Consider the following 26,759-nt stretch of genomic DNA (forward strand, 5'->3'; position numbering starts at 1 on the left):
AACTTAGGTGTAAAAAGTGCGTCAAGTTGTTTAATCAGTTCCTCATTATTTGAGTTCTGTGTGATGCCCCCTTCATTGATTCCAATGGGGGGTTCTAGTGAAAATCTATTCCCTTTTCTTTCCTGATTCTTATTTCTTGAAGTTATGCTAGGTGATGTGGATTTACTTTTATTTAAATATTTTTCCATACAAAACGTGAGAAAAAGTGACACAGTGTTGCTAATGTATTTTAGCGTCCAAAAACACAAAAAGAAAAAAACAAAAACTGTGAGATATATATGTTGGTTTTTAAAAAAAATAAAATAATATGTGACTTATAGTTGCAGGCTTATTTTTAGGTAGTGTTCAAGTCTTGCAATACCATCCGAATTGTCACTTGTTACCCTTGTTTTACTACTCCTCTTACAGAGAGTCAAACCTACTTTCCAATTATAGAAGGGAGAAAAAGAAAAAAAGAAGTAACGCCGTATGGGCCTATATACTATAGCAAAGATGTTTTTATGCCAGATTTGGCTGCCCCCCCTTTTTTTTTAAATTAAGGGGGAACCACCCCGCTTTACATATGGGAATCCCAGCAAATACTAGATGTCTTGCATGCACTTGAGTATCCTTTGTTTAAAAAAGCAGAGGCCCTTTAATTACAGTGTATTCAGTAGTAGCTATGCTCACAGACTCCCTTGCTAAAAGAGAGGGAAGTAATAGGCATCAGGGTGTTTATAGTTCCTGGATATGTCCTCCAGAATTTTGTATATATGAATCTCTTCAGCCTCTTCCTATTTTTTCCTTTTCTCTATGAGGGGTATATCAATATATTTTCCTATTGAGGTTGTTAGCTTTGCTATACTCTTAATGTAAAGAACCTCCAAAAAGTGTCCCGGCTTAATTTCATGTTTCAAGTGAGTTTTTTTTTTTTTTCCACGGTGGGGCCACCCATAAAAAGGAAAAAGGGGTAAAGAAAGTGTCGTAATTATATAGATGTATGGGGTGGGGGGATTTGAAATCCTTACCAGGCCCTACTTCTGCAGGAACTCCCTTAGGTGATTTTAAACTTTCCTAGTTATAAACCTGCCCCCCCCAGACCCCTCCTCCTGTGTATTCCTGTATCTTTACTTGCAAATGTCAATCCTGTGTATATGCCTTCCAAGATTTTTTTTTTTCCACTTATCTTTTTTTGGTTGGTGTGTTCGCCCGTAAAACGCCCTTCTTGCTTCAGGCTTTATCCGCTGAAGGTTCCCAGTATTATAGACTTGACGGTAAGACAATAAAACCCTGCTCAGTAAATTCCTGAGCCAGGATTGATGTTTCCTTAAGGGACACTGAACCCAATGTTTTTCTTTTGTGATTCAGATAGAGCATGCACTTTTAAGCAACTTTCTAATTTACTCCTATTATAATTTTTTGTTCATTCTCTTGCTATCTTTATTTGAAAAAGAAGGCATCTAAGCTTTTTTTTTTATTCAGAACTCTGGAGAGCACTTTTTTATTGGTGGATGAATTTATCCACCAATCAGCAAGGACAACCCAGGTTGTTCACCAAACATGGGCCGGCATCTAAACTTACATTCTTGCATTTCAAATAAAGAAACCAAGAGAATGAAGAAAATGTGATAACATGAGTAAATTAGAAAGTTGCTTAAAATGTCATGCTCTATCTGAATCATGTAAGAAAAATTTGGGTTCAGTGTCCCTTTATTCTCCACTCTGCTGGGGTCAGGCTGCTGGTGTCAGAGCAATCTTTCCGCTATCCCTGCTCTCCATGCTCAATTTGTGGGTCCTGGCGGGTAGCGTGGGCTGTATGGAACCCGGTTCTGCCTAGCTGTAATTTGGCGCTCCTTGCCCTCACCGGGGTCACCCACAGGCTCCTACCGCTTCCACTGCGGCCTCCACGGGTCCTCGACAGTTGTAACCCCTGCCTATTGCACTCGCTACCGCGGCTTATGCTCCGGCCTCCAACAACAGTCAGCGTGGTTCACATGCGACTGCACACTTGGCCCCTCCTACAGGAAGTCTGCTTTCAGACTTCTTAGGGTTGACTACGACAGAAGTATAGGAGTCGTCCAAAGAAGCCAGTACATCCTTTAACATTACACAAATCTGTTCAAGCTTAAATCTGAAGTTTACTTCTTCCGTATCAGATGAAGGAATAATACTGTCCGAATCTGAGATTTCACCCTCAGAGGCTACCGGTGTATCCTCTTTATCAGACTTATGAGGGAGGGCAACCTGCGTAGCAGTAGGTGGAACAGAAACCTTACTATCTGAATGTCTAATTTTCCTCTTGCGTTTTCCCAGCATAGGAAAAGCAGATAATGCTGCAGATACCGCAGAAGATACCTGTGCAGCAATATCTGCAGGCAAATAAACTCCTCCTATGTGAGGCCATAGAGGCTTGGGATGTTTGAGGAGAAAGCTGTGGCATTGCCTGAACAGCAACATCCTGAGAGACATTGGGCTCAGAGGGCAACAATTTATCTTTTTTCTAGCTAAGCATGCAGCACAGAATTGCATAGGCAAAACAATGTGTGCCTCTAGGCATAACAAGCATTTGTCAAAAAACACAGAGTCTTGGTCCATGTCCATAATACTAAATAAAAAATTCCCCAAATTGTAGAATTTTTTTAAATACACTGTTACTTTAAGAATTTTTAATACCACAATTTGGCTGCCAGAAGTCTCTAAAACGATCGTATAGAAGATTGACACTGAAGAGACTGAAATTCAATGACGCTGCTCCACTCCATGAATATCCGACAGCAGAGAGAAGTCACATGACCGGTAGAGAGAGGAAACTACGCAGCAAGTTAAAGGCTCGCGTTTCCCTCTGCCTACAACATAAGATGCAAGTAGCTGCAGCTGGTTTCAAACTCAAGCAGTCTGTCAGTTAGCCTGTTCTAGCTAAGCAAGCAAAGAAAACCAACGGCCAAATTTTAAGTTTATAAATAAATCCCTGTATAAAACATAAGCCACACACATACTAATAAAGTATTTCAACAAAATTAGCCCAAAGAGGAAAAATGTCCCAATAAAGGGAAGATTAACCCCTAGTCACAACATACATAATGTGCCTGCCCACTGCCAAAGAAAATCCTGTATAAAGGATTTAAAAAATGTCCCCATCTACTGCATACAACATATTCTTCTGAAGTGCAAGTCTCCAAGACCTAGAAGACAAAAGCACTTACCTGCAGTCTAGCTGTCCGGCAGGAAGTCAGCTCACAAGGAGTGAAAGGACACATACTCCTTACAGAGACCTGTAGAACAGAGTATCCAACTCTGGCTTTCTATACCGAGGGCAGCAAATATGTTAGAAAAGAAAGCAAGGACCGCCTCACCACTTTCTAACTGCTTAAACACCACCACTACTCTACTGAAGAGATTGACGTGGACTTGGCTAAACCCAAATCCTTGCTTGCAGGGAAAAGTACCCGAAAAAGGAATCAATTTCTTCAGAAACCAAACTTCACCTCCTCCATTGACAGACGCAAAGAGAATAAATGGGGATCATGGGTAGGGAAGTGACACTTAACAGATTTGCTGTGGTGCTCTTTGCCTCCTCCTGCTGGCCAGGAGTGATATTCCCACTAGTAATTGAATGACGTTGTAGACTCTCCATATCTTAGGAAAGAAAAGTCCTATTACCTTTATGTTGACTGATTCACTGTGACATTTAAATCAGATTATAGCAAGTTGGAAGAATAACAATTTATAATAAAATTCAGAAACACCTGATTAAGCACAAATGAAATATAAATGCATTAAGTAATAAATACATTATTTTCTATCAGTATGCATCTTCCAATAGAAACATAGAATTTGACAGTAGATAAGAACCAAAAAGGCCCATCAAGTCTACCCATATTACATGTTACTTTTTCCTTAGGATAGCCTTATGCATGTCCCACGCATTTTTAAATTCCTTTACAGTCTTTGTGTTTACCACCACCCTTTAATATCTGCTAATACCTTTCATTATCATGACTTAGTTGAGGCTGAGATTGAGAATACCCTTCTAGGCAGTCACTTTTAAAGAGAGAAAATTATGTAAAAGAAAAATCTGATAGACTAGTGTTCATTAGTCAATATTCCCGTCTAAGTTTACAAATTCAAAAGGTGTTACGTGGACATTGGCATGTTTTAAGGACCTGTGACTCTAATGTGATAGAATTTGATAAACCTTTCATGCCCGCTTATAGAAGAGGTAAGAACCTCAAGGATTCATTAGTCTGTGCTGATATTGGCCCCTTTAAAAAAACTGGGGTACAGAGCTACATAGGTAAAAAGAATTGGGGGAACTTCCCTTGTTTGGGATGTTCGAATTGCTATAGTATTATTAAAGGCCCTGTGTTTAGTCATCCTCACACTGGCTACAAATTTAACATCAAAGGTTTTTATATGTGTAATACAGAGTTTGTTGTGTACTTAATCAAGTGTCCATGTGGTTTAGGGTTCGTAGGGGAGACCACCCGTAGTGTCCGTGAACGGATCAATCAACATAAAAGCAACATTAGAACCAATAAGTTAGATGCACCTGTAGCGAACCACTTTTTATCTGCAGGGCATAATCTTAATCAATTTAGATTTCAGGTCCTTGAGCATATTCAAATTCCTAGAAGGGGTGGTAATAGGATTAAAATCCTTAAAATTAGAAAAGGTCTTTTGGATTAATAAGCTTGACACAATGTTTCCAAAAGGCATGAATAGGGATTTTGACCTATCTGTTTGCCTTTAAGATTGTTTAACTTTTTTCTTTTCTGTTTCAGATTAAATTGTGATACTTCAGTTGTTATGCCTTTTATGTATAAATATACATCCCTGTGATCCATCTATGTATCAGTATGTATTGATTTGACTATAGTATTCCTCTGTATTTTGAATTTTATGATATTAAAGATCAGGTGTTTATGGGTGGGGCTTCTTTAGCATTTAAGGCATGTTCTATGTTAGTTAGCCATACATGACTAAGGACTGTGTCCAAAACGTTGTATGAGATTATTGGTCTGGCTGTCTCACAAGCTGAATAAACCTGCTTGAAACGATTTTTGGTGGTGCTGCTTCCTCCTTTTTTTCATTTGTATTGGGGCTTATGCAGGAACCTGGTTGCGAGCACACCTTGTACTATTCCCAGGTGCTGGATACTTTGAACTTTGGTTACCAAAACCACTAACGTTCTTCCCAAGCTCAGCCTGAAATCTATTCTGACTAGATGTACCAACAGATACACAGACTGAAACTACAAGAGAAGTAGAAGGACAACTTCTAATATTATGTATGGTACCCTGATCCTTACCAAGTGCCTGAGAAACCACTCATCTAGGAGACAAAACTAAGGACTGGAAAAAAAAAATTCCCAGATGATTATTCCTAGAATGAGAACTAACTTAGCTAGACAACAACTGTTCTTTATTTAAGAGGCAATTTAAAATGTCACCCTTATCACCAGGAAATAGAGTTCCTTTAAGATGGATGACATAAGTCTCAACTGTAACCCTGTCTTACAGCAAGGAAAATAAACTTTCTTTTCAACAGAGGCTAAACCTTGAAGGTTGCACAGAGACTCAGAATTTACATTGGGAACCTCGCCTTCTGAGGAAACCCATTGTACTCTTAGAAACCTCCATACACTTGACAGGATCTTAAGAAGCAAAATCTTGATTCTCAGTTTCAGTAGATACTGGAACATAAACTAAACTTTTAAAAGAAAGGTTAGTACATAGAATAGACTAAACCTCTCTCCGATGGTCACTATTCTGAATTCTATATGATATTCCTAAAGAAACTTGAGCAGTAAACAGAGAATATGGAACGGCTGAAACTAATGCTCTAAACCAGAAACACTGGATCGGGGCTGCACCTTCATGCATTGTTAGTAGCAGGAGTAGAATTCTTAACCTGCTTAGACTTATTCCAGTTAGCACTGGGTCTCCAAAGTGAACCAGAAGTACTTTGTTTTTGATCAGAGAAAACTTCACTCATTTGTTCCTTATTCTTGCGAATCAATAGCCAGTAGAAAAAGAACCTTCCAAGACAGTAATTTAATGTGAACTGAATGCATAGGCTCAAACGGAGCCCTCTGCAAAACCTTAAGAACCAGATTTAAGCTCCAAGGAGGAGCGGTAGGTCTAAACACAGGCCTGATTCTAGACAGAGCCTGAACAAAAGACTATACATTAGGAAGCTCAGCGAGCCTCTTGTGCAATAACACAGACAGAGCCAAAATCTGTCCCTTTAAGGAACTAGCGGCAAGTCCTTTCTCCAAACTTGGAGAAAAGAAAGAATCCTGGACAACTTGACCTTATGCCAAGGGAATTCACGTTCTTCACACCAGAATAAGTAGGTACTCCACACCTTATGATAGATGCGACGAGTGACTGGCTTTCTAGCTTGAATGAGAGTATCAATCACTCTCTCAGAAAAACCTCTCTTGGCTAGTACTAAGCATTCAATCTCCACGCAGTCAGCCTCAGAGAATGTAGATTCTGATTAACAAACGGACCCTGTTCCAGTAGATCTCTGCGACAGGGTACCCTCCATGGAGAAGATGAGGACATCCCCACGAGGTCCGCAAACCACATCCTTCGCGGCCACGATGGAGTAATTAGAATAGCCGAAGCATGCTCCTGCTTGATGTGGGCCACTACCCGAGGGAGAACTGGTAGCGGTGGAAAAATGTAAACTAGGTTGAATCTCCAAGGCCGTATCTGGGTAGCTTGGTATTGAGTTGGGACGCCATGAGATCTATCTCCGGCTTCCCCATCTGAAGCAAATCTCTGCAAACACCTCGGGATGGAGAGACCATTTCCCCAGATGAAATGATTGTCTGCTGAGGAAATCCGCTTCTCAGTTGTCCACACCCGGAATATGGATCGCTGACAGCGAGCAGTTGTGGGCCTCTGCCCATTCCAGAATCCAAGATACTTCCCTCATTGCTAGGGAGCTCCTTGTTCCCCACTGATGGTTGATGTAAGCCACCAAGGTTATGTTGTCTGATTGTAATCTGATAAACTAGGACGAACCCAGAAGAGGCCAAGCCTTCAGAGCGTTGAAGATCGCTCAAATTTCCAAAATGTTGATCGGGAGAAGAGATTCCTCATCGTGATAGGCTTGCGTCCGTAGTCACAATCTCCCAGGATGGTCTCAAAAAGGATGTCCCTTGGGACAGGTGATCTGGACAGAGCCACCAAGAGAGCGATTCTCTCAACCTGCTGTCCAGAGAAATAAGTTGGGACAGATTAGAGTGGTCGCCATTTCATTGCCTCATCATGCACAGCTGAAAAAGTCTGAGATGGAACCTGGTTAATGGGATGATATCTATTCTAGACACCATAAGCCCAATTACCTCCATATACCGGGCCACAGAGGGCCTTTAGGTAGTCTCAAGGGCAAGACAAGTGGAAGTAATTTTGCAACGTCACTGTTCTGTAAGGAATATCCTCATAGATATAGAATCTATTATCGTACCCAGGAATTCCACTCTGGCACTGGGAACCAGGGAACTCTTTCCTAAGTTTATCTTTCATCCATGAGATCGAAGAAGAAGTAGAAGAGCTTTTGAATGGTCTTCTGCCAGCCGGCACGACAGAGCCTGGACCAGGATGTCGTCCAAGTACGGCGCTACTGCAATACCTCTGGATCTCGCCACCACGAGCAGAGCCCCCAGAACCTTTGTAAAGACTCTTGGGGCAGTAGCCAGACCAAACGGAAGAGCCACAAACTGGAAGTGCTGGAACAGAAAGGCGAATCTTAAGAACATGAAGTGATCCTTATGCAGGTAAGCGTCCTTCAAGTCTATCGTAGTCATGAACTGTCCCTCTTGAACTAAGGGCAGAATAGACCTTATCCTCTCCATCTTGAACGATGGGACCGACAGGAACTTGTTTAAGCACTTTAGGTCCAGAATCGGGCGAAACGTACCCTCCTTCTTTGGGACCACAAAAAGTTTGAGCAGTACCCCAGACCTCTCTCTGCTAGAGGTACCGGCACAATTACTCCCAGGGAGGAGAGATCCCTCACGCACCCTAGAAAAGCTTCTCGTTTTTCTGGTATTGAAGACAGGTTTGAGAAGAGGAATCTGTCCCTGGGTGGATGAGATTTAAAACCTATCCTGTAACCCTGAGAGATGACCTCCAGAACCCAAGGTTCTTGCATGTCCCCGAGCCAAACCTCCACAAAGAGAGATTGTCTGCCCCCCACACAATCCAGCAACGGATTGGGGGCCGCCCCTTCATGCCGATTTTGTTTCGGCAGGCTTCTTGTTCTGCTTGGATTTATTCCAAGATTAAGATGGTTTCCAAGTTCCCTTGGACTGTTCCGACTTCGCGGAGGGCTGCTGGCATTGGGATTTATCTGAACGAAAGGGACGGAAATTAGGTTTATTCTTCCTATCCTGCGGTAGAAAGGCACCTTTGGCCCCAGTGACCGTGGATATGATTGAGTCCAGGCCTGGACCGAAAAGAACCTTCCCCTTAAATGGAAGGGAAAGTAATCTAGATTTTGAAGTCATGTCCACAGACCAAGACTTCAGTCAGAGTGCCCTACGTGTTAAAACAGAAAAACCTGATGTCTTGGCATTCAGGCGAATAATCTCCATGTTTGCATCACAGATTAAGGAATTATCTACCCTCAAGGCCTTTATTCTTTCCTGGATCTCATCGAAGGGAGTTTCCACCTCGATCATCTCCGATAGAGAGTCGCACCAAGGTAGCGGCTCCAGCCACTGCAGCAACTGCCGCTGCAGGCTGAAACAAATACCCAGTGTGCTAAATCAACTTTCTTAACAGAGTTTCTAGCTTCTTATCCATGGGCTCCTTAAATGACGAACTATCCTCAAGCTGGATAGTAGTGCGCTTAGCGAGCGTGGAGATAGCGCCATCCACCTTAGGGACAGACCCCCCACAACTCTAATTGAGAGTCTGGAACCGGGAACAATTTCTTAAAGGAAGAAGAAGGGGAAAAAAAGATCCAAGTCTATCCCATTCATTCTTAATAATATTTGCCATCTTAACGGGAACCGGGAAAGTCTGTGGCACCACCCTGTCCTTATAAACCATATCAAGCTTAGGAATAGAAGGTTCCTGTGGTAATTTAGGTTCTGGAACCTCTAACATAGCCAACACTTCCTTTAACAGAAAACGTAAGTTCTTGATCCAAACTTTAAAGTCTGGTTTCTCCGCAACCAGAGGTTTACAGGCAGCATATTCCCCCCCAGAAAGAGCATCCTCCGACGTATCAGAGGTGTCCTCATCCTCGGATAATCTAGTATCAGATAAATCCAACAAGTTGGTAGATGACCCCTGGGACGGATAGCAATATTTGACCTTTCGCTTGCGCTTAGCACGGTGAGGTAAAGCACTGAAGGCCGCAGACACTGCCGTTTGTAGCTGTTCAGTAAAGTCTGGTGGTAAGAGGGCCTCTCCTGAAGGAGGATCAGCAGTGCAATGGGAAGCTGCATGTGTAGAGATGACTGCAGGGAATGCACCACACGGGACGGAGACCCCTCAGAGGTGGACGGCTCAGTGGTACTAAACATCTTATGTTTCTTAGATATAAATACTTTATCAAGGCATGTGGAACATAATTGAGCAGGCGGGTATACCGTAGCCTCCTCACAATAAAAATAGGTATTAGAATTAGGTAAGGAGGGAGTACCCTCTAACGAATCAGAGTCCTCCATAGCTTGCGCTTTTAAGATGGACTATAAAAAAAGATAAATGGAACCTTTATTTCCCCAATGGCTGGGGCACTCACCACCTCCTATGACCCAGGCCCTACAGAGAAACAGCTTCTTCTCCTGTAAACCGCACGGTCAGAAAAGAGGAAATCAATGAGACCACACCCAGTCACATGGTGTGCCATGCAGGACCGCCCCTGCTCCTGGAATAAGCGCACCAATCTAACAGGCCGCGCAGTTATCCAAAATGAAAGCAAAACCTGAATGTTCCAAAATCTTCCTGAGCCTCATCTCACACATGTCACAGCATAAAACATAATAAAGCAATTTATGCATAAATCCCCCCTGTTCAATAATCCCTTTCCGGAGATATTAATCCTTGATTCCATACAGATAAAGGAGTCACACTGTGACCCTGTCTTCTTGCGTTATTATATGAGTATAAAATGAAACGATTTTACCGGAATCACCACCGTGGAACAGACACACAGCCTCTCAAGTTTGACAGTCTTGTAGCATCACACCTGACAGGGACTTGAGTGATACAAGAAGGCAGTGAAACGTGTCAACAATGATTGCTTAGGAGCTGTTAATACGAGTCTGGATGGTTTCGCAGAAAGACTCTCCCTGCATCTCCAGACCCTAACATTCATCAATGCTCTCACTGAGAGGCTGACAAGACTACTTCAAAACTCCAGTCCCATGCCAAAGAGTACTACCCTCCATAAGAGACTACTCTTATGAATGAGGGGAGTGGTGGAGGTATTTAAGCCTTTGGCTGGGGTGTCTTTGCCTCCTCCTGGTGGCCAGGTTCTGTATTCCCACAAGTAAGGAATAAAGTCGTGGACTCTCCTCATATTAAGATGGAAAAAAGAATTAGCATTTTTTAGTAAACTTAAAAGACTGTCACAAACAGGATCCTCAAAACACTGTCCAGAAAGACTGGATAATCAATAAGGGCTCAATTTATCAAGCAAGGGTGGACAGGGGCGTACATATTTGCCCCTGTCCACGCTAGATTTCCTCTGGCGGACAGCAATCCGCTGACGGAATTCAACATTGCACACAAGTGCTATTATGCACTTGCGTGCAATCCCACCCCTTGCCCACGCACAGCCAAGAGCTGTCAATCTCCTCGGTCAGACAAGACAGAGGAGATTTTAATTCTCCACCTAAGAGCCAAAGTGGAAATAGCCCCATCAACCTTAAGAATTGTTTCCCATAACTCAATATTAGAAGCTGACAAAGAATATAATTTCTTAAACCTTGCCAAAGGCTTAGACCACTCTTTAGAAATCATGTCAGAGACAGCATCAGGAATAGGAAAAACTTCAGGGAGTTTAACAACAGTCTTATAAAAAGGATTTAAACAATTACAAGGTTTGTCATCAGAAGCTTTAGGAAGCTTTTAAACCCCTAAAATAATTAAGACCTCATTTTAAAGTGAACAAAGTTGTTAAACTTTAAACAAAAAAGAGGAAATATCAGGGTCAGCATCAGCAGAAGAAACTTCACCTTCTGAAGACATAATAATATCCCTGGCCACAGGGCACATAGTACTGCTAGAAGGAGAAACCTGTACTGACCTTAAACACTTGTTTGCAGACGGGAGAGCAGCCATAGCTTCAGATAATCCTGCTGTAATTAACTTTCTAAATTTTGGTGAAAGTTCCTTAGCATTGTTCTGTAATGAAGAAACAGAAGTAGCATGATTATCTACAGAAACAGTATTAGATTGGTCTGATTGGAACAACAAATTTAAACATGAGTCACATAAATGAGCTGAGGTAGGTACTTCAGCATTCTTACAGTAAGCACACCTATGGGTAGAAAGATAATCAGGGGACTTAGTTTCTGGGATAAAAATAGGAATAGAATTAGAAGGGCCATTATAGCACTAAATAATGCATAAATCACTATAACCCCCTTAAAATAAGCTCTTGAGGAATGGAAAAAGCTACCTCCTCCTAAGTAGCTTAAAGGGACAGAAAACCCAAAATGTTCTTTCATGATTTGGATAGAACCAATTTACTTCCACTATCAAATTTGCTTTGTTCTCTTGTTATCGTTTGCTGAAGGAACAGCATTGCACTACTGGCAGCAAAAAGAATACATCTACTCAGCCAATCACTAAAGACAAATGTGTGCAGGCACCAATTAGCAGCAGCTCCCACTAGTGTAGGATATGTGTGTATTCTTTTTTACAAGGGATACCAAGAGAACAAACCCCATTTAATAATAAAAATGTATTTAAAAGTGTCTTAAAATGACATGCTCTATGGGAATCATGCAAGTTTAATTTTGACTTTCCCATCCCTTTAAGCAATAATGCGAACAAAACCGAACAGTCAAAAAAGAGACAGAAGGAATACAACATCCTGTTTAGATGTACGCTCACAAAATCAAATGACTTCTTTTAAGGAAAAAATGTGCGGCAAAAACCCGATGTGCGCATAACCGACGAGCGTGTGGTAACCTGACGAGTGTGAACAAAACATACCCCTAATAGAAAACTATGGAGAGTGCCCTAACCCTTCTTTTAAGGAAAAAATGTGCGGCAAAAACCCGATGTGCGCATAACCGACGAGCGTGTGGTAATCTGACTAGTGTGAACAAAACATACCCCTAATAGAAAACTATGGAGAGTGCCCTAACCCGACGTGAGCATAACTGACCAGCGTGTGATAACTTGACGAGTGACAGTGAAAAATACCACTAACAGAAAACTATGGAGCGCGCACTAACCCGACATGCATAAACCCAACACACGTGAACACGTGCAAAAAACAAAACTAGGCGCCCAAAAAAAACTGCTGTGCATAAACTATAAGGGGAACAGCAAAGAAAGATTCTGTTCCAGGGCCATATAAAAAGAATAATATTTATATAATAACATATAGAGCCCATTACATACCCATAGAGTGTCTTATATAACAAAATATATATATATAATACTTACCAGTAGACACTCGTCCCCCATCCTAGTAGCAGACATCCAAACCAGTACTGAAACATATCAGTAGAGGTTATGGAATAGGAGTATAAGGGAGGCAACAGACAAGCCTTGCAACAGATATTAGAAAGTTTATGAAGAAATTCCCATGAGGTAAATAACAAGCACTGCACACTGAGACGAAACTGGATCTGAAAACCCTCTCTCTGAAGAAAATTGTGCACATCTTCATTCTTTAACCACCTCCAGCAGAGGCAAAGAAAAGACTGAGGTTTGTGTGAGGTGGGTTGGAGTTATATAGAGCTCTTGCGGATTGGTTATTTTTGCCTCCTCCAAGTGTTAGGGAAGGTTTATTCCATGAGTAATGGATTGTGGACTCTCAGCACCTGTATGAAATAAATTTGCTTTTGTCCCTTTAGTTTAAAATAATTAACCATAGAGTGAATTGCCGGAGGAGAATGATTGGATGGAACATCCATCTCCACCCACCTGCAGTTTATGAGAGGTCAGAGGGAAGGTTTAGTTTGGTGACTGACATGATGGGGAATTTATTTTTAATGGAAGTTTTTATTTCTTTGTTTTAAAACACAACTACATTATATTATAAATGTTTATTAGTTCAGTTATTTTGTGGTGACTTCCGAGTCCTAATAAGTTTTGCAGGAACAGTGATACCAGGAATGCTCATTTCTGAACTCTACTCTGTATTTCTTGTGAATTCTGTTGAATTTCTGGTTGATATATCTATAAATGAATCCCCACAGCTCTTGCATACATTACTCACACTATGGCCTGAGGCATCTATCTATTTGTGTTCCTTCAGACAGAGGAAATCCACCCCGCCTCACCTGGAATCCAAGCAGCCAATCAGGGTAGGCCAGCCACAGCAGGCCAAACATGAACGTGGCTAGGAAATCGACCCTCAGGAAGGGAAGGAGTGGATCTGATATGCTCTGACTGAGATTCAGGCTGCCATGAAGGGGATTCCTGTAGATAAGGAGACAGCTGCTGACAGCGAAGAAGACACAGACCAAAAGATCTAATACGGGCAGCTGGAAATGAGACAAAAGTGGCAAGAAATGATTAACATGTGTGAAATCAAACCTTCAGTACAAATCACATGACTCCGCTATAATGATTAAAAAGAAATACAGTAAGTTGAAAGCTACAATGGCAAACAAATAAACATTATTGCTTTCTTACACATTGTTACTATGTAATTAAGGGCTATACCAATTAAATATACATTGAATTATCTTCATTATGGGACAAGCAACATTTGCATTTTTGACACAAGATAACTATATGTTTAAAGTGATGGTAAATCCTAGCTTTTTCGAAACGAAGTGCAACAAATAAAGGGGATTTTCAGTCATAAAGTATAACACACTTCATGCTGATGGTTCCTTTATTTGTCTGCAGTGTATGCTGCACTGAGCGCCTCAGGTCTCCCGCAGCAGAACACTTTTTGCCGTGGGTGGCCTGAGGTACTCAGCACGGCATACAGTGCAGGCAAATAAAGGCACTTTCAGCATGAAGTATTTTATACTTTATGACTGAAAATCCCCTGTATTTGTAGCACTGGTAAATCCTAGCATTTACAAAAACGCAGGGATTTACCATCACTTTTACTCCCTGCTTGGGAGTTGCAAGGCTTTCAGCTCCCAATTACGTGATTGGCAGGGTTGTGCAACACCCGCTCCTGATTGGTTGAACTGACGTATCCTGCCTTGCAGCTTCCAATGGGACATATTTAATCTCTTTGCTGGGATAAAAGACAATCAGGTAGATTACGAGTTATGCGCGTTATAAGGCATTTAACCCCCTATAGCACAGCAATTACAAGTTTTCAAACAGCCGGCTTGTGTGTGCGATATGGTTGCGTTGAGCTCCATACCGCACAAAATACAAGCGCTGTTTTGGCGTGCTCATGCACTCTTTCCCCATAGACATCAATGGGGAGAAGGTATCTGAAAATAACTAAATGTATACTTACCTGATAAATTTATTTCTTTCTTGACACAATGAGTCCACGGATCATCTAATTACTAATGGATATATCACTCCTGCCCAGCAGGAGGCGGCAAAGAGCACCACAGCAAGGCTGTTAAATATCACCTCCCTTCCCTCACACCCCAGTCATTCTACCGAAGTAAAGGAGAGAAAGGAAGTAACAAGGTGCAGAGGTGTCTGAAGTTTATAAAATATAAACAAACCGGTCTAAAAGAACAGGGCGGGCCGTGGACTCATTGTGTCAAGAAAGAAAGAAATTTATCAGGTAAGCATAAATTTTGTTTTCTTTCTAATGACACGATGAGTCCACGGATCATCTAATTACTATTGGGAATCAATACCCAAGCTAGAGTACACAGATGATAAGGGAGGGACAAGACAAGGAACCTAAACTGAAGGCAACACTGCTTGAAGAACCTTTCTCCCAAAAGCGGCCTCAGCCGAGGCAAAAGTGTCAAATTTATAGAATTTTTAAAAAAGTGTGAAGAGAGGACCAAGTTGCAGCCTTGCAAATCTGTTCCATAGAAGCTTCACTTTGAATGACCATGAGGAAGCAACAGCCCTCGTGGAATGAGCCATAACTCTCTCTGGAGGCTGCTGTCCAGCAGTTTCATAAGCAATACGTATGATACTCTACAGCCGCTCCTTCTGAGTAGAAGCCGTTCCTTTTGAGAAGGAGGATTAGGACACAAGGAAGGAAAAACAATCTCCTGATTAATGTTCTGGTCAGAAACTACTTTAGGGAGAAACCCTAACTTTTTACGTAAAACTATCTTATCCGAATGAAAAATCAGATAAGGAGTGTCATACTGTAATACCAAGAGCTCTGACACTCTACGAGCAGATGAAATAGCAACAAGAAACAAAACTTTCCAAGATAACAACTTAATATCTAAAGAATGCATAGGCTCGAACGGAGCCCCTTGAAGATCCTTAAGAACTAAATTAAGACTCCAGGGAGGAGTAACTGGTTTGAACACAGGCCTGATCCTAACCAAGGCCTCGCAAAACCATTGCACGTTTGGTATGTCCGCCAGGCGTTTATGTAACAAAATAGACAAGGCAGATATTTGACCCTTTAGGGAACTTGACGATAATCCCTTCTCCAAACCTTCTTGGAGAAAGGACATAATTCTAGGAATCCTAACTCTACTCCAAGAGTAGCCATTGTATTCACTCCAATATAGATATTTACGCCATACCTTGTGGTAAATCTTTCTAGTCACAGGTTTACGAGCCTGAATCATGGTCTCTATGACCGATTCTGAAAATCCCCGCTTGGATAAAATTAAGCGTTCAATCTCCAAGTAGTCAGCTTCAGAGAATCTAGATTTGGATGAAGGAAGGGCCCTTGAAGTAGAAGGTCCTTCCTCAACGGAAGTCTCCAAGGTGGAAGAGATGACATGTCCACTAGGTCTGCATACCAAATCCTACAAGGCCACGCCGGTGCAATGAGGATCACCAACGCCCTCTCCTGCTTGATTCGAGCAATGACTCGAAGAAGAAGAGAAAACGGAGGAAATATGTATGCAAGACTGAAGGTCCAAGGTACCACCAGGGAATCTATCAGTAAAGCCTGAGGGTCCCTTGACCTTGACCCATTCCTCGGAAGCTTGGTATTCTGTTGAGATGCCATGAGATCCAATAACGGCTGACCTCATTTGAGAATCAGGATGGAAAACACCTGCGGATGGAGTTCCCACTCCCCCGGGTGAAAGGTCTGCCTGCTCAGGATGTCTGCCTCCCAGTTGTCCACCCCTGGAATGTGGATCGCCAATAGACAGCAATTATGTGTCTCCGCCCACTGAATTATCTTGGCTACCTCTGTCATGGCTAAGGAACCTTGCGTTCCTCTCTGATGGTTGATGTAAGCCACTGAAGTTATGTTGTCCAACTGGAATCTGATGAACCGGGCCGAGGCAAACTGAGGCCAGGCCAGAAGAGCATTGAGGATTGCTCTCAGCTCCAGAATGTTTATGGGCAAAACAGACTCCAACCAAGTCCAAGTTCCCTGAGCATTTAGAACCAGACTGCTCCCCATCCCAGAAGGCTGGCGTCTGTTGTCACAATCACCCAAGAGGGTCTGCGAGGGATGATCCTGAGACAGCCACCAAAGAAGAGAATACCTTGTCTCCTGCTCCAGTTGTATTTGCGGAGCCAGTCCCAATCTCGCAATCTCTGTTCCACTGACTGAGCATGTTTAACTGTAGAGGTCTGAGGTGGAACCGGGCGAACGGTATGATGTCCATAGCTGCTACCATCAGACCGACTACCTCCATGCACTGAGCCACTAATGGCCGAGGAGAGGACTGAAGCGCTAGACAAGATTTCCTGGCATCTGACAAAAAGATTTTCATTGATAGGGAATCTATTATGGTTCCCAAGAAAGTTACCCTTGAATTTGGAACTAAGGAGCTCTTTTCCAAATTTACCTTCCCTCCGTGAGATCACAGGAAAGATAACAACATTTCTGTGAGGGATCTTGCTTGTTAAAAGGATGACACCTGGATCAGGATGTCGTCCAGATAGGGCGCCACTCCAATGCCCGTAATCAGAGCACCACTAACAGAGATCCCAGAACCTTTGAGAAAATTCTGGGAGCTGTGGCAAGGCCGAAAGGAAGAGCCACGAATTGGAAGTGTTTATCTAGAAATGCAAACCTTAGAAACTTGTAATGAACCCTTTGAATGGTAACATGCAGGTACGCGTCCTTTAAATCCACAATAGTCATAAATTGACCCTCCTGAATCAAAGGAAGAATGGAACGAAGAGTTTCCATCTTGAAGAACAGTACTTTGAGGAATTTGTTTAGACTCTTCTAAAATTGGTCTGAAGGTTCCCTCCTTTTTGGGAACCACAAACAGATTGGAATAGATCCCCAGACCCCATACCTGCATCAGAACAGGAACTATCACTCCCAGGTCAGAGAGGTCCCGTACACAGTGTAAGAACACCTCTCTCTTTGTCTGGTCTACAGGTAATCTGAAAAGCAGAAACCTGCCCCTGGGAGGAAAGTTCTTGAACTCTAGTTTGTATCCCTGTGACACAATGTCCACCGCCCAGGGATCCTGAACATCTCGAACCCAAGCCTGAGTGAAGAAGGAAAGTCTGCCCCCTACAAGATCCGGTCCCTTCATGCTGTTTTATAATCAATAGTAGGCTTTTTGGATTGTTTTCCCTTGTTCCAAGACTGATTGGGTCTCCAGGAAGGATTGGACTGCTCCTGCTTGGAAGCAGAAGAATTTTCCCTTGAAATTTCAAAAGGAACGAAAATTACTCTGACGTCCCTTTTGTTTGTTTCTCTTATTCTGAGGGATATCTTATTCCCGTAATATCAGAGATTATTTCCGTCAAACCCGGACCAAACAAGGTCTTTCCCTTGTACGGAATCGCTAAAAGTTTAGACTTAGATATCACATCCGCAGACCAAGGTTTGAACCATAAAGCTCTGCAAGCTAGAACAGCAAAACCTGAAATCTTTGCTCCCAGTTTGATAACCTGTAGGGAAGCATCAGTAATAAAGGAATTAGCCAACTTAAGGGCTTTTATCCTATCCTGGATCTCACCAATGGGGAGTGTCTGTCCTAATAGCATCAGACAACGCATCAAACCAATATGCCACCGCACTAGTGACGGTAGCAATGCACACTGCAGGTTGCCATTGTAAACCCTGGTGTGCATACATCTTCTTGAGTAATCCCTCTAATTTTTTGTCCATAGGATCCTTAAAGGCACAACTATCCTTAATAGGAATGGTAGTCCTCTTGGCCAGAGTGGAAATTGCCCCTTCCACCCTGGGTACTGTTTGCCAAGACTCCTTGATAGAGTCCGCTATGAGAAACATCTTTTTAAATATAGGTTATGGAGAAAAAGGGATACCCGGTCTCTCCCATTCCTTAGCAATGATCTCAGAAGCTCGGTCTGGTACCGGAAAAACCTCTACCAAGGAAGGTACATCAAAATATTTGTTTATCTTACTGGATTTTTTAGGATTAACTACAACTGTTCTTAGGATTAACTACGACCGTGGTTTTGCAGTTGTCCAAAGTAGCTAAAACCTCCTTGAATAACAGACGGAGGTGTTCTAGCGTAAACCTGAAAGATACAACTTCAGTGTCAGCAAGAGGAATCACACTGTCAGAATCTGAAATTTCACCTTCAGATGCTACCGAAGTATCTTCCTCCTCAGGCTTCTGGGAGGGGGCATTCGAAATAGCAACAACTGCGTCAGAAACCTCGCTTACTGAATGTTTGTTTTTCCTCTTACGCTTTCCCTGCAACATGGGAAAAGCAGACAACGCATCAGAAACTGCAGAAGACATGAGAGAAGCGATGTCTTGCAACGTATCTCCAGGAGGAGTTAGAGCGGAAGCGCAGGGCACTGCATGTGTGGGCGGTAAAATTAGGGACGCTTGAGGAGAAAGCTGCGGCATATATTGAACATTGTCAATAGACTCCTGAACAGCATCCGCCTTGGAAAATGTTGACTCAGAAAAAAGTCTATCCCTATAATTTAAAGTCCTTTAAATACATGAGGAACAGAAAGGGATTGGTGGTTCCACATTGGCATCAAAACACAGAGAACAAGTGACATTTTGCAAAGCCTCTTGGTCCATTCTGACTCACAATGGATCAAATTATCAAATAAACACCTTAATTTTTTATTAAAAAAAAAAATTGTAAAACATTACTGTCCCTTTAAATTTTAAAGCTTATCTTTTTTACTGTAATCTGCAGAGTGAATAAACTGACTAAATAACAATAATAGATCACCTCTACACCTCAGCTTCTTTGCTGAGGTGCCTACCTGACCTGCTACAGAGGAGGTTTATCAATTTCCCACAAGACAAACAATCTGGAACTCAGCAAAAGATGAATGGAGCCGATCTCCGGTCCTAGAAACGCATGCTTTCAGAGAATCATGCGTTTCTAGACAAACCCTGTAGAATCCTTTCCTCCATACTCTGAAGTGTAAAAAAAGTGGCGCGCAACACAGATTGCCTCCTCACATAGCCCCGCCCATCGTGGGCGTCCCCAAACAATAATCTCCCGGTCGGCATATTCTAAAAGTTTAACTGCAGAGAGAAGTTAACCACCTGAGCCAAAACATCTCCTCAGCCCCAGTGCCTGCATAAAAAGGCTGTCTAATAAGGCCTCTCTAGTATAGGAGAGTTTAAGTGTCCCATTTATAAATAAAGTGCCCTCACTCTGAGCCCTTTATAATTCTTTGCAATAAAGTGCCCACTTCTTTCTTTCTGAGTATTCTTCTTTCTTCCCCCAGAAATAATAAAGTCAGCACTTACCTCACAAATCTGCCCAACAGCAAGGCAGCTCACGAGGTTTGAGAGGTCCTCTCCCTCACATAGCCCTGTGGAAAGAAAAAAGACTGAGTAATTTTACTCAGGCTTTCAGAGTTAGGGCAGCATAAATTACATGGGAGGCGCAGTGAGAATTATGTCCCACAAGTTCCCATTGCTCTAAAGCCACCACTGCTCTACTGAAGAGACTGATATGGACTACGGCTACACCCTAGAACAAAGCAGCACAGTCTTGCACTACTTAAAAAATAATAAAATCCACTTCCTTGCTCTAACATAGGCAAAGAGAATGACTGGGGTGGAAGGTAGTAATATTTAACAGCCTTGCTGTGGTGCTCTTTGCCGCCTCCTGCTGGGCAGGAGTGATATATCCATTAGTAATTAGATGATCCGTGGACTCATCGTGTCATTAGAAAGAAAACCTAACACCTGCGATCGCGGAATGAAAAGCTCCTTAACGCAGCCCCATTGACGTCTTTGGGGAAAAAAAGTAACGTTTAAACCTAACACCCTAACATAAACCCCACATCTAAACACCCCTAATCTGCTGCCCCCGACATAACCGACACCTACATCATTTTATTAACCCCTAATCTGCCGCCCCCGATATTGCCGCCACCTAAATAAATCTATTAACCCCTAATCTGCTGCTCCCGATAGCACCGCCACTATACTAAAGTTATTAACCCTATTCCCCTGCACCCATCGCCCACACTATAATAAATCTATTAACCCCTAAACCGCCATCCCCCATCACAACCACCTAAATTAAACTATTAACCCCTAAACCTAACCAAAAACCTAACCGTAACCCTAACCCTAACACCCCCTAACTTTAACATAATTAAAATAGAGCTAAATTAATGTTACAATTATTAACTAAATAATACCTATTTAAAACTAAATACATACTTACCTGTGAAATAAAACCTAAGCTAGCTACAATATAACTAATAGTTATATTGTAGCTAGCTTAGGTTTTATTTTTATTTCACAGTAAGTTTGTATTTATTTTAACTAGGTAGACTAGTTAGTAAATAGTTATTAACTATTTAATAACTACCTAGTTAAAATAAATACAAACTTACATGTGAAATAAAACCTAACATTACAAAAATTAAAACTACCATTACAAAAAATAAAAAAAGCTGCCATTACAAAAAATAACAAATTAAATTATCCAAATATATTATATATTCATATTCTACAAATATATATTTCTATATATATTCTAATACCCTTTTAAAAAAAATAAAAAAAACACCCCAAGATGAAAAAAGCCTAATCTATAATAAACTACCAAGGGCCCTTAAAAGGGCATTTTGTAGGGCATTGCCCTAAAGTAAACATCTCTTTTGCTACAAAACAATACAAACCCCCCTAACAGTATACAAACCCCCACCCCCTAAACCCACAAAATAAAAATAAGGTAAACCCTAATCTACCCATTAACCTGAAAAAGGCATTTGTATGGGCATTGCCCTTAAAAGGACATTCAGCTTATTTTCCTACCCTTAAAAGGGCATTCAGCTCTTTCATGAAATGCCCAACCCCTAATCTGAAAATAAAAACCCACCCCAAAACGAAAAAAAAAAAACATTACACAAAATAACAAACAAATTATCAAAAATAATAACAATTATTCCTATTCTAATACCCATTTAAAAAAAAATAAAAAATAAAAAACCTAATCTATAATAAACTACCAATAGCCCTTAAAAGGGCCTTTTGTAGGGCATTGCCCTAACTTAAACAGCTTTTTTACCTGAAAAAAAAAAATACAAAGTCCCACTAACATTTCAAACCCCCACCCCCCCCAAACCCACAAAATAAAAAAAAACTACTTAAAACAACCTAAGCTAACCATTGCTCTGAAAAGGGCATGTATATGGGTATTGCCCTTAAAAGGGCATTTAGCTCTTTGGCATTGCCCTGTAAAGGGCATTTAGCTTTTTTTACTAAAAGCCCAAACCCTAAACTAAAAAACAAAAAGCACCAAAAAAAAAAGTTTAAAAAATCCTAACACTAACCCCCGAAGATCCACTCACAGTTGTTGAAGTCCCACTTAAAGGATCTTCATCCAGGCGGCTCCATCTTCATCCAGGTGGCGTCTTCTATCTTCATTCCGGTGGCGGCGGAGGGGGTCCATCCTGAAGACATCCGCCGCGGAGCATCCTCTTCATACGGTCGCTGTCATACACTGAATCTTCAAAGCAAGGTACTCGATTCAAAATGGCGTCCCTTGCATTCCTATTGGCTAATTTGATTTCCAATAGGATGAGAGCTACTGAAATCCTATTTGCTGTTCAAATCAGCCAATAGGATGAGAGTTACTGAAATTATATTGGCTATTCAAATCAGCCAATTTCATTTCCTATTGGATTTCCAAGATCAAATCAGCCAATAGGAATGCAAGGGACGCCATTTTGAATTGCGTACCTTATATTGAAGATTCAGTGTACAGCGGCGACCGAATGAAGAGGATGCTCTGCGGCGGATGTCTTCAGGATAGACCCGCTCCGCGCCGCTGGGATGAAGATAGAAGACGCCGCCAGGATGAAGATAGAAGATGCCGTCTGGGTAAAGATGGAGCCGCCTCGATGAAGATGGAGCCGTCTGGATGAAGTTGGAGCTGCCGAGATGAAGATCCTTCAAGTGGGACTTCAACAACTGTAAGTGGATCTTCAGGGGTTAGTGTTAGGATTTTTTAAACTTTTTTGGGTGATTTTTTTTTTAGTTTAGGGTTTGGGCTTTTTGTAAATGAGCTAAATGCCCTTTAAAGGGCAATGCCCATACAAATGCCATTTTCAGGACAATGGGTAGCTTAGGTTTTTGTTAGAGTTAGTTTTTTTTTAATTTTGGGGGGTTGGTTGGGTGGTGGGTTTTACTGTTGGGGGGGTCTTTGAATTTTTTTTACAGGTAAAAGGGCTGTTAAACTTAGGGCAATGCCCTACAAAAGGCCCTTTTAAGGGCTATTGGTATTTTATTATATGCTATGTTTTTTATTTTGGGTGGGCTTTTTTATTTTGATAGGGCTATTAGATTAGGTGTAATTGTTTTTATTTCTGATAATTTCGTTTGTTATTTTTCGTAATTTAGTGTTTGTTATTTTCTGTAATTTAGTATTTTTTATTTTTTGTAATTAGATAGTTTGTAATGATTATAGTAGTGTTAGGATTTTTTTAATGTGTATTTTAGTTTTATTTAATTGGTAGTTAGTTTAAGATTAGTTAAATAGTTATATTAGTTTAATTGTTAGTTTATAAAGTTAGGGGGGTGTTAGGTTTAGGGGTTACTAGTTTAAATTAGTTTATTGTGATGTGGGGGGCTTTTGGTTTAGGGGTTAATAGTTTAATATAGTATATTTCGTTGTGGGGGGCTTGCAGTTTAGGGGTTAATAGGTTATTATAGAGGCAGCGGTGTAGGGCTTAAAGGGACACTGAACCCAATTTTTTTCTTTCGTGATTCAGATAGAGCATGCAATTTTAAGCAACTTTCTAATTTACTCCTATTATCAAATCTTCTTCATTCTCTTGGTATCTTTATTTGAAATGCAAGAATGTAAGTTTAAATGCCGGCCCATTTTTGGTGAACAACCTGAGCTGTTCTTGCTGATTGGTGGATAAATTCATCCACCAATGAACAAGTGCTTTCCAGGGTTCTTAACTAAACAAATAGCTTAGATGTCTTCTATTTCAAATAAAGATAGCAAGAGAACGAAGAAAAAATGATAATAGGAGTAAATTAGAAATTTGCTTAAAATTGCATGCTCTATCTGAATCACAAAAGAAAAAATTTGGGTTCAGTGTCCCTTTAATAACTTTTGTATAGTGGGGGCGATGTGGGAGGACGGCAGATTAGGGGTTAATAATATTTAAATAGTGTTTGCGATGCAGGAGGGTGTCGGTGTAGGGGTTAACAACCATATTATAGTGGTGACAATGTCGGGGGCAGAGCAATAGGGGTTAATAAATTTTATAAGTGGCGGCGATGTTGGGAGCGGCAGATTAGGGGTTAATAACTTTAAAATATTGTTTGCGATGCGGGACGGCCTCGGTTTAGGGGTTAATAGGTAATTTATGGGTGTTAGTGCACTTTGAAACATTTTAGTTATGAGTTTTATGTAACAGTTTTGTTGCGTAAAACTCATAACTACTGCTCTCAGATGGCGTTACGGATCTTGTCGTTATAGGCTGGAACGCAAGCTTTTTAGCCAGAACATAAAACTTGTAATGGCTGCGCTATGGAAGTCCCATGAAAAAACATCACTTTTACGTGTGCGGGACTGACATTGCATTACAGGCTAAAAGGCTTGCTGTACAGCTATACCGACAAGACAACTGTGTTGTTTTAACGCTGAAATTACCATTTTTTCAGCATTAAAAGACGAACGCACAACTTGTAGTTTACCTGATAGTTATTTATAATAAATGAATGCATAAATGACTTGCTGTAATCAATAAGAACATGTCATGTTGCATTAGTATGTCCCTTTAAACTATCAGAAAGTGAATGAAATAATCTAGTTTGTGAATGTATTCCCGGCATAGATGTGTCCTGGCTATTGAAGTAGTGGGGCTTGTGCTATATAAGCTCTCTTGACAGATTACGCAGGGCCACACTGAAACAGTTTGAGTGTTCTGTAAGATTATGAAGCCTCAGAATATTATATTCTTTATATAACAAAACCCTACACTGAGCTTCTATATGAGCATACTGATGTGTATATTTAGCAGCTTCTATATGAGCATACTGATGTGTGTATTTAGCAGCTTCTATATGAGCATACTGATGTGTATATTTAGCAGCTTCTATATGAGCATACTGATGTGTATATTTAGCAGCTTCTATATGAGCATACTGATGTGTGTATTTAGCAGCTTCTATATGAGCATACTGATGTGTGTATTTAGCAGCTTCTATATGAGCATACTGATGTGTATATTTAGCAGCTTCTATATGAGCATACTGATGTGTGTATTTAGCAGCTTCTATATGAGCATACTGATGTGTATATTTAGCAGCTTCTATATGAGCATACTGATGTGTATATTTAGCAGCTTCTATATGAGCATACTGATGTGTATATTTAGCAGCTTCTATATGAGCATACTGATGTGTATATTTAGCAGCTTCTATATGAGCATACTGATGTGTGTATTTAGCAGCTTCTATATGAGCATACTGATGTGTATATTTAGCAGCTTCTATATGAGCATACTGATGTGTATATTTAGCAGCTTCTATATGAGCATACTGATGTGTATATTTAGCAGCTTCTATATGAGCATACTGATGTGTGTATTTAGCAGCTTCTATATGAGCATACTGATGTGTATATTTAGCAGCTTCTATATGAGCATACTGATGTGTATATTTAGCAGCTTCTATATGAGCATACTGATGTGTGTATTTAGCAGCTTCTATATAAGCATACTGATGTGTATATTTAGCAGCTTCTATATGAGCATACTGATGTGTATATTTAGCAGCTTCTTTATGAGCATACTGATGTGTATATTTAGCAGCTTCTATATGAGCATACTGATGTGTATATTTAGCAGCTTCTATATGAGCATACTGATGTGTGTATTTAGCAGCTTCTATATGAGCATACTGATGTGTATATTTAGCAGCTTCTATATGAGCATACTGATGTGTATATTTAGCAGCTTCTATATGAGCATACTGATGTGTGTATTTAGCAGCTTCTATATGAGCATACTGATGTGTGTATTTAGCAGCTTCTATATGAGCATACTGATGTGTGTATTTAGCAGCTTCTATATGAGCATACTGATGTGTGTATTTAGCAGCTTCTATATGAGCATACTGATGTGTGTATTTAGCAGCTTCTATATGAGCATACTGATGTGTATATTTAGCAGCTTCTATATGAGCATACTGATGTGTATATTTAGCAGCTTCTATATGAGCATACTGATGTGTGTATTTAGCAGCTTCTATATGAGCATACTGAGGTGTATATTTAGCAGCTTCTATATGAGCATACTGATGTGTATATTTAGCAGCTTCTATATGAGCATACTGATGTGTGTATTTAGCAGCTTCTATATGAGCATACTGATGTGTATATTTAGCAGCTTCTATATGAGCATACTGATGTGTGTATTTAGCAGCTTCTATATGAGCATACTGATGTGTATATTTAGCAGCTTCTATATGAGCATACTGATGTGTGTATTTAGCAGCTTCTATATGAGCATACTGATGTGTATATTTAGCAGCTTCTATATGAGCATACTGATGTGTATATTTAGCAGCTTCTATATGAGCATACAGATGTGTGTATTTAGCAGCTTCTATATGAGCATACTGATGTGTGTATTTAGCAGCTTCTATATGAGCATACTGATGTGTATATTTAGCAGCTTCTATATGAGCATACTGATGTGTATATTTAGCAGCTTCTATATGAGCATACTGATGTGTGTATTTAGCAGCTTCTATATGAGCATACTGATGTGTGTATTTAGCAGCTTCTATATGAGCATACTGATGTGTGTATTTAGCAGCTTCTATATGAGCATACTGATGTGTATATTTAGCAGCTTCTATATGAGCATACTGATGTGTGTATTTAGCAGCTTCTATATGAGCATACTGATGTGTATATTTAGCAGCTTCTATATGAGCATACTGATGTGTGTATTTAGCAGCTTCTATATGAGCATACTGATGTGTATATTTAGCAGCTTCTATATGAGCATACTGATGTGTGTATTTAGCAGCTTCTATATGAGCATACTGATGTGTGTATTTAGCAGCTTCTATATGAGCATACTGA

General features: G+C 40.8%; 1 protein-coding gene across 1 annotated transcript in view; it reads right to left on the reverse strand.

The window, feature by feature from the left end:
• Positions 1-26,759, reverse strand: part of LOC128642705 (uncharacterized) — a 109,371-nt gene that overhangs the window by 37,358 nt on the left and 45,254 nt on the right. The window contains exon 3 of the mRNA XM_053695484.1: positions 13,469-13,672. Coding sequence (XP_053551459.1) covers positions 13,469-13,672 — 204 coding nt within the window. The remainder of the gene's footprint in view (positions 1-13,468; positions 13,673-26,759) is intronic.

Source organism: Bombina bombina, chromosome 12 (assembly GCF_027579735.1).
Source record: "Bombina bombina isolate aBomBom1 chromosome 12, aBomBom1.pri, whole genome shotgun sequence".
Classification (NCBI taxonomy): domain Eukaryota; kingdom Metazoa; phylum Chordata; class Amphibia; order Anura; family Bombinatoridae; genus Bombina; species Bombina bombina.